This window comes from Galeopterus variegatus, unplaced genomic scaffold (genome assembly GCF_000696425.1).
Source record: "Galeopterus variegatus unplaced genomic scaffold, G_variegatus-3.0.2 Scaffold8882, whole genome shotgun sequence".
Taxonomy (NCBI): domain Eukaryota; kingdom Metazoa; phylum Chordata; class Mammalia; order Dermoptera; family Cynocephalidae; genus Galeopterus; species Galeopterus variegatus.
This window is the reverse complement of record NW_007734993.1, coordinates 59,408-68,816: the sequence shown is the minus strand read 5'-3', so window position 1 is coordinate 68,816 and position 9,409 is coordinate 59,408. Positions and strand designations below refer to the sequence as shown.

Below are 9,409 nucleotides of genomic sequence, written 5' to 3'. Positions count from 1 at the left end.
GTTTTTTAATTGGCCCCCCTTCTGATCAGAGGGGTATCAATAAACATGATTGTTTGATTTGGTTCTTGTCTTTCTTTCATGATTATACCATTGTATTCAGCCAGCCTGTTTTTACCTGGTGTCAGCTGACTTCAAATGTCTGACTTCATTTATTTTCCTCCTCTTCTCAAAACAAACAGTTATGCCTTTTTGTCCCCCTCTGGTGGTTGCCCCATCCTGTGGCCACTGGCCTGTGCAACCAGGAAGTGTAACTAGCCCAAGAGGCTATACAAATAGGAGAAATTCTGCTCCATGTGGTACTGCCTTTCCACCTAGCAGCGTGTCCTTGGTGCACTATCCCTGTGCTGATGTGTCCTCTGCCCACAGAGATCCTCAGGGTCACAGTACTCTGCCTTGATTTAAAGACTGGGAAAAGTTACAGTGAGCCCTCTTGGATAGTCTTGAATCTGAGCTAATCTGAACTGTGATTATGGAACTAAACTGTCCTCTGCTCTATAGTGGTGATATATAAGGGAAAGGTTAACCTTAAAGAGAAGGAAACCTAGCACAGTAATTAAGAACTCAGGCCTTACAATAAGTTCACTTAGATTTGATTCCAAACTCTACCACGTGCTGGTCTGTGACCACTTATAGCTGTGTCATTATCACAGTATTTGTCCTTTACAACTTGGCCCTAACCAAGGGAAAGGTTAACCTTAAAGAGAAGGAAACCTAGCACAGTAATTAAGAACTCAGGCCTTAGAATAAGTTCACTTAGATTTGATTCCAAACTCTACCACGTGCTGGTCTGTGACCACTTATAGCTGTGTCATTATCACGGTATTTGTCCTTTACAACTTGGCCCTAACGTACTTTTCCAGTCTCACCTTCTGCTCCTTCTCTTCTTGTTACCTATTCCTGGTTACATACTTGTGATTTAACTACCTAGGAACTTGTTAGAAGATAAAACCTCTGGGTGTATCTCAGGCCTAATGAATTGTAATCTGCACTTTATGAATATCCTTGGGTACTTCACATGCCCATTAAAGTTTAAGCAGCACTGATCTAAACTACTTCCTGGAGCTTTGATTCTTGGAAGAAACTATGTCACAGTCTAGCTTGTGACTGCTGACTACAAGTGATTGTCCTATGAAAAAGTATGATATGTTTTGCAAGTTAAAGTACTCTCTGAATTATTCCCAACTAAACTGTGTCTGAAATAAAAGGTCCTTAAAAAGCTAGTCATTACTTGGTCCCCTTCATTTCCAATCCTTTGAAATTCACTCTGCTCTTTTCTCCTGATCTTCTGGGATTTTACTTCTGAATCTGGGGAAAATGTCCTTACCAGGGAGGAACTTAAGCAGACTCAACCAAACACCTGCTATCTATTATGAAACATAATACATAACATGTCAGGTGCAGAATGGAATATAGAAGTTCAAAGATGATCTACCTCTCAGGGAACTTTTTATTTAGTTGGAAAGACAAAACAAACATTCGAAGTAAAATAATTTTATCCCTTATATTTGGGTAGCCCTTGCTCATCTACCATCACCTCTTTGAACATTTGCAATAATTCTGTGATGTTGGTGGGAAAGATTATTAGCCTTTATTTTTATTTTTGAGATAAGGAAGTCGGATCCAAAGATATTAAGGAATTTATCAATGTCATATGGTTGTTAAAGAGTTAGAATATGTATCCATATCTTTGAGCTCCAAGTCCAGATTATTTTCTTTTAGAAAATATTGTCCCATATTGTACCCTCTAATACCAAAACTATTTTTGCCACATTGCCTCTTAAAGTTTATTTATTTATTTATTGTAACATAGTTGATTGTCCATATCTGTCGGGTACAGGGTTGAATGTCAATACCTGTGTGTACTATGTGATGCTCAAATCAGGATAATTAGTATATTCAATAATATACAATGTCATCATTTTTAGTGGCCCTTTACCAATTTCTCCCTTACCCTCTCCCACCTTTCCTACCTCTGGTAACCTCAGTTCTGTTCTCTCCTTTTGAAAGTTCAAGGTATTGTTATGATTGTTTTATCTTTCTCCCCCCTCTTAATATTTATTTATTTATTTTATCTTATCATTACATAATATAAACATTCTTTGTGGCCCTTTACCAATTTCTTGCTAACCTCCCTCTTCCTCCCCCTTTTCACCTCTAGTTACCTCAGCTCTGTTCTCTGCTTTTGAAAATTTGATGTATTATTGATTGTTGTATCTTTCTATTTGTTTATTTTTTAGCTCACACTTATGAGTGAGGACATGCGGTATTTCTCTTTCCATGCCTGGCTTATTTCACTTGACACGATTTTCTCTAAATTCAACCATGTTGCTGTGAATGGCAGTATTTCATTCTTTTTTATGGCAGAGTATTCTATTGTGTATATATACTACATTTTCCTTATCCAGTTATCAGATGCTGGACATTTAGGTTGTTTCCAAGTCTTGGCTATTGTAAATAGAGCTGTGATAAACATGGGAGTGCAGGTGTCCCTTCAACATGATGATTTCCATTCTTTTGGGTATATACTCAGTAGTGGGATTACTGGATCATGTGGCAGTTCTATCTGTAGTTGTTTGAGGAACCTCTATACCATTTTCTATAATGGCTGCACCAATTTATAGTCCCACCAACAGTGTCTTAAGGGGGTTTCTCTTTCTCTGCGTCCTTGCCAGCATTTGTTTTTCTCTGTCTTTTTTAATAGTCTAACTGGGGTGAGATGATATCTTAATGTGGTTTTGATTTGCATTTCCCTAATGCTACGTGATGTTGAGCATTTTTTCATCTATCTGTTGGCCATTTGTATATTTTCTTTTGAGAAATGCCTATTCAGCTCCTTTGCCCATTTTTAAATCAGGTTATTTGTGTTTTTACTATTAAGTTGTTAGAGTTACTTGTATATTCTGGATATTAATCCTTTCTCAGATGCATAGTCCAAAGTAACTTAAAGAAAAAGCTGTATAAGATTGCAAAAGAAATTGTGGTAGTTGTGGTAGTTGAGGTAAAAAAAAAAAATCACCTGATTGAAGGAGTTTGGGGAGGCTTCAGTGAAGAAAGAGAATTTAGCAGGACCTTGAAAGATGAGCAGGATTTATCTGGGCAGAGAATATGGACGGGCAATCCAAGAAGAGTGAGAGGAGGCAGAAAAGCACAAAGTATGTTCAAAGAATAATGATCAGACCAATGTTCTTAGGCGGTTTGAAATCTGGATTGTTTTAATCCAGTTTAATGAGGCATCTGAACTTCCGAGGAGTAGGAATCAGTAGAGGGACAACGGTGGTTCCTTCTTTTGCTTTAGGCTGTTGCACAAAATCCACCGTGCAGAGTCAGGGAGACATTACTGCAGATACCTAACTGGTGGGACCCACGGATGGGAGGTTCTAGGCGGGGTTGTTTCAGGGACTATGACATTTGCTTTTTGCAGGCATCGTATTGCTTGTTTGGGGTAATTAGTCGGGAGCAGCTTCTTCCACCTTAGAGAAATGTGGGTAGATGGTGTGTAGGACCACAGAAAAATAGCGGACTTCAGAAAGCGATGGAGGTTAAGAACAGTGAGTACGAGCGGGAACAAAACCCTGGGGTGCACCGGAGCTGGAGGCTCGGATTGGTTTAGTCCTAGAAGGGAGCGGCCTAGGATTGGTTCTCGGAAGTAGAACGGGCCCGTGCCTGGGTGGGATCTGCCACCCCTCTGGTCAGGACTAGGAAGTCTCTGCTGGGCTCGCCTTTGTGACGCGGCTCGGCCAGCGTCAGCCGCAGGTCGTGTCTCGGCGGCTGAGGCTCAAAGCCGGCGGCCCCGCGGAGGCGGGAGCGGGGCCATGGCTGGGGAGGCCGAGCCCGGTGGGGAAACCCAAGGCGCCGAAGTTAAAACGCAGAGGCCCGCGGAAAAAACCCTCGGGGGACCGGCGAGGCGCGGCCCGCGCTCCGTGCTCAAGGTGTCCCAGCTGCTGCTCAGAGCCATCGCCGCGCACAAAGGGCTCACCCTGGCCGCTCTCAAGAGGGAGCTGGGCAACGCGGGCTACGAGGTGCGCAGGAAGAACTGCCGCCCCGCGGGGGACGCGCCGCGGCCCGCGGCCAAGGGCACGCTCCTTCGGGTCAGCGGCAGCGACGCCGCCGGCTACTTCTGCGTCCGGAAGATGACGAAGCCCAAGCCCAAGCCGAGGAAGAGGCCGGGGGGCTCGAGGGTGGAGGGCGGCGGCCGCTCTCCCCGGAGGACCCCGCCCAGGCCCAGGAGCCCGCGGAGGCGCCGCACGCGACGCAAGGCGGCCAAGAAGGCCAGAGCCGCGTGGAGACGGAGCACGAGGGTGAAGGACAGGGCGAGGAGGGGGAGGCCGGCAGCCCGGGGCCCGGCGCGGGCCAGGACCAGGGAGGACGCGGGGCTCAAGGTGATGGAAGAGGGGAGAGGCAGGAGCTCCCAGGAAGACGCCAGGCCTCGGGCGGGAGACAAGAGGCCCAGCTCGAAGCCCCGGGAAGAGAAGCCGCAGGACCCCGAGAGGCCGGCCAAACGGAGCCTCCCGAAGCCAGCATCAGTCAAAGTGGACCGGACGTGTAGTGGGCGGAGGCAGAGTCGCACACAGATGCCGTCGTGACCTGAAGTTCCTCTGAGTGCGGTCGGGATCCGCAGTGTGGGAGCAGCTTCTCTTCCTCCAGGCACAGCAGCCTGGTCCCCACGGGCTCCAAAGACTCCCACACTCACTAAAATGGACAAAACTATTTCAAGACCTTTCCACCACATTGTGTTTGTTTCCTCTTTGCCGCACGTGGAAGGGAAGGGGTGGGTTTGTGGTGAGACCTGTAGCAGGGACATGTGAGCTGAAGAGACAGAAAGGAGCTGAGATTCTGTTCCGGCTGCAGGTCCCAGAGACGTTCCTTTCAGAAGGAAAAAAACAAAACAAAACAAACAAACAACAACAACAAAAAAAAAAACAGGTAGAGGAATACTGGCAACTTAAGGAGGTTAGGCAGAAGTGTTGAATTAATGTTGGACACTCTAAAGTGTTCTTACCTGAAATTCCTTTTAGGACAAAGTCCCTTCTCCCAAAATTAATTACAATGAGTTTGTAGTTTTTTACCTGAATTGACAACCGATTTTTAATTTTTAAAATGTTTTACATGTTAATCCTCAGTTAAATGAGAGTGTGTGAAAGCATTTAGTACAGGGCTTGCTACAGGGTAAGTGCTCATCACTGAGAGTTAAATATGTGTATAAATAATTACTGATGGGATAATAATGGGCTATAGCAGGAAACTATAGAGGTACTGTATCAGTACTTAATGAGACCAGGATTCTTAGCTGAGTTGATAGTTAACCATTCATGGTCTTGGTTTCCTTCCATGTAAAATGTTGGAATTTAAGTGTCAGTAAAATGGTAAGGGGAAGTTAAACATCATAGCATATGCTTTGCTTGAAAAAATTCAACAGTGAGAGAATTATCAACTGTGAAAGTGCTAACTCCTAGAGAGGAAACTTAAGATTTGCAGAATGCTTACCAGAAATACAAGATGAGGAAGGCCAGATAATGAATATCTAGCTTTCTTGCTTTTTATAAACAACATATATTGAGCACTGTGTACCAAGAAAGGAGCACATGTATGATTTTTTTAGTTCTGAATGCAGGAGTTAAGAACAGCATGGAAATAGTTCTCATGCCACAGTCATGACAGGACACAAAAGTGGTTCCTAGGGAAGTAAAACAGAGTAGCTGATTCAGGGAAAGGAATAGCTGTTTCCAGCTGAAGCCAAAGGAGTGGGGGAAATGGAAGCACCTGGGAAGTGCTTTTCATTTTGGAAAAGAGGGGACAGTGGAGGTGGGAAAGTATTAAAATCACTTTGGCACTTTTTCCAATGTATACTTGACCAACCTTTTCCCTAGAAATGTCTGCTATCTTCCACAAGGGGGAACAGGGTATGGGTATTTAAAACAGACAAGCAAAAATTGATGCTAATATTCGCTCTCTCACACCCTTATTTATCACTGCTTTAAGCCTATATAACGTAACAGCAAGATGCTTGCAGTACATCTCATATATAGATGATCCCAACTTTGAAATTTCCCCATGCTGTCATTAAGTTTACTATGTACTTGAATGTCAGTGGCAGAAAGTCAGTGGCAGAATGAAGCAAACAGTATCAGAGGATAGGAAGCCATCTGAAAAGAGCGGTGGGAAAGTCAAATATTGTCTGTTGAACACGATTAGAACAAAGTAAATCAAATGCCTTTATTATAGCCAGATGTATTATTCCTTTATAGTCCTGGGATGTTTTACCTAAAGAACCAGGTGGTCTACAATTAGAAAGCCTTTTTTCCCTCTAAGATAGGATGGTAATGACACTGGCAACAATATGTTTTCTAAATTTTCTAGGAATTGTCACACTTCTGTTTGAATTATGATGTTTCTTAATTTAAGCAAAATTCCATTCATTCATTCATTCATTCAGCAAAAATTATCAAAGTTATTAAGTGGCTATTGTGTGCAGGACCAGTGGCAAATGAGACCCATACCCTGATAACATAGCTAACAATGATCATTTCAGATTATTTTTCATCAAAAGGCTATAGGGTGGCTATATTCCAATGAAATTCAAGAAATGACTTTAACTCACTGGCAAGCTATCTAGATTATCCACATCATAATGCTAGGTGGGTACCCTATCAGAGGAATTCCCAGGAACCGCTACTCTCATCCCTAGTGTTCATTCATTAATGACTAAGTGCCTGCAAGAGTCTGGGCCCTCTGCTGAGAATATTATAATGGATAAAACATAACCTCCACTTTCCTGTGCTCACATTTGAGTGGCATATTTGGGTATTTAATTTTAGTCAGAGCAAATGAAATGTCCCTAACCTCAATTCTTTGCCTTCCTTTTACCTCAACTACCTAGTGCAGTGCTCATCACAGGTAATTATTGGCCTTTGGAGTTATAATGAACCTTAGATGCACTCTAGCGTCTACTATTCAATGGCCATTTTTTTTTCTCAATGGTGGTTTAAAAAACAAATACAAATGGCCTTTAAAATATGAAAAAGGTCCAACTTTACACATAAGAGAAATGTACATTAAGACAACAGATAGTATTTTTGACAGATGGGCAAAAATCCAAATGTTTGAGAACCTACTCCATTGGTGAGGCTGTGGGGAAATAAGCACTCACAATGCGGGTGAGAATATAAATCATTGCAACCCCTGAGGGAGGGAACTGGCTATCAGAATTACAAATGCAAATATCTTTTGATCCAGCAGGAATTTATCTTTTAGATATTTACACATTTGTGCAGTAACTTATGTCCATGGTATTTTGTGCAGCATTGCATTAACAAAAAAATGGAAATAATCAAATGTCTTTAGGAGATTAAACTGTGAAGCTTCTATACAGTGAAATAGCATGCAGCTATAAAAAAAAAGGGGGGGGGGAGGGATTCTCTGTTGTTATGATGAGCTCCCCAAGATACATTTAGTGAAAAAAAAAAAAGAGGTTGAAGGCACTGGGTATACCATACTACCTGATTAAACTGTGAAGCTTCTATACAGTGAAATAGCATGCAGCTATAAAAAAAAAGGGGGGGGAGGGATTCTCTGTTGTTATGATGAGCTCCCCAAGATACATTTAGTGAAAAAAAAGGTTGAAGGCACTGGGTATACCATACTACCTTTTTTTTTGGAAAAAGAAGGAAAATCTAAATATCTCTTTGTAGTTGTAGAATGAAACTCTGGAAGGATACACAGAAAAACTAACTGGTTCTCTAGTGTGAGGGAAATGTGATGGGAATTATAGGGAATAGACAGAAATGAGACTCTTCACTGTATATTTTTTGTATTTGTTTCCAGAACCATATAAATTGTAACTTGTTCAAAATTAAGGTAGAAATTTCCATGTAATTGTCAATTATAGCTTTTTCATTTATAAGGTGGTTTGTACTTTTGCATGCATTACTTCATCTCACCTTTACCTCAATCTCTAAGGTAGGTCTTAGGTGAAAAAGCCAATGTTTAGAAAATGTACAGTTTAGAAATTGACTTTAAACTGTATATTTAGTGCTCTCTCCACTTCACTGTAGTTCTAGATTCACGATCTGCTCAACTGCACAAGTCATCTTTTTATGTAGGTAAAGATCAGAAGTTTAGAATCCATTTCTACACTGATTGTTTTAATGATTTAGAGGTTCCATGGAGGAGGAGAGTGTTCTCAAATTTTCAACCTGTTTTTCAGGACATTCAAACATTTCCATTTGTCAGTGGTCTCAAAGTAACATCTTTCTTGTTCCGTCTCCTCCTCTGGGGAGCTCTTAACATGACAAGGCTATCTGGTTGGGCTGGAGATGACTCCAGCCAAAACGTAAGTACCTAGGAAGAACAGGAAAACAGGTTGTCTGGAAAATTAATGTAGGGGCACCATGTCAGGAAAGAACTTAGAAGAAAAAAAAAAAATCCAAAGAAATTGGAAAAGAGGAATGAAGTCCAAGAGCGTGTTAACACGAGGACTTGGATGAGGCTGGGAAGGCATTTATAGGAGGGTAGAGAGAAGGACGTCAGGATTTCAACAGTCCGTTGTGGCCGGCTGAGAAAACACACGCCCCAAAGAACAATCAGGGTGGCTGTGTTTTTTCTTTTCCTTTTCTCAATTCCGTTACCTCCTCCCCTTTTTGGTGAGGGAAGAGACCAGACTCTAAGTGGCTGGCTGGGTGAAAGTGAGAGTGAAAGCAAAAAAATAAGGAAAGGTATAAAGCCCAGAGGTGATAAACAGCTGGCTGGTGTAAGGAAAGCTGCAGAGGCATCTGAGGATCATACCCTAAGCCTTAGTCTTGACGCTCTTTAAGGCAGTTCCCATGGAAGAAGCCTTTGGGTTACACTCAACGCTGGCAAGGCTGTCCCCTCTTCCTGCCCCAGAGAAGCTCCGGAGGGCTTGTCAGTGGATTATTGGCCAGCGGTCCCCTCCAGCTTTTCCACGTTTCCTCCCACAACCGTTTCCTACCCTAAGCTCTCGATACCCTTAGCAGTGAATGTGCTGAGGGTTCCTGCCCTAACCCCATCTGTGCGCGCTTCCTCTGGCTCCTGGAAAATATCCAGTGATTGCACACTTGCCTAAGAGGTAATAGTCACCACCACCACCTCGGGCTCAGCACTCTCGGGCCTCCCAGGGCAGGGTCGGCACTTGCACGGCCCTGAGAGGAAGGGCCTCGTTCGCTTCTCCCTAGCCCCTGCCCTGCTCAGCGCTCTGCGGCTGGGAGAGGATCGCCCAAGCAATCCCGCCGCGTCTCCAGATTGCCAAGTCCCCGTCTGACTGGGGAGCCATGGATGGGGGCTAGGACGCCAGGGGGAGGCGGCGTGGCCCAACAAGTCATGTCGAAAGGCTTCTGTTCCGGGAGGAGCGACGGGCATCTCGCACAAGCCTCCGAGACCCCCCCCCCCCCCCCCC

General features: G+C 43.6%; 1 protein-coding gene across 1 annotated transcript; it reads left to right on the top strand.

Annotated features, from left to right (window-relative positions):
- The first annotated feature begins 3,812 nt into the window (after nt 1-3,812).
- Nucleotides 3,813-4,845, top strand: LOC103608815 (testis-specific H1 histone). The gene has a single exon (XM_008593206.1). It carries the CDS (start codon nt 3,813-3,815, stop codon nt 4,581-4,583), a length of 771 nt encoding a protein of 256 aa, XP_008591428.1. The 3' UTR covers nt 4,584-4,845.
- Nucleotides 4,846-9,409: the final 4,564 nt, after the last annotated feature.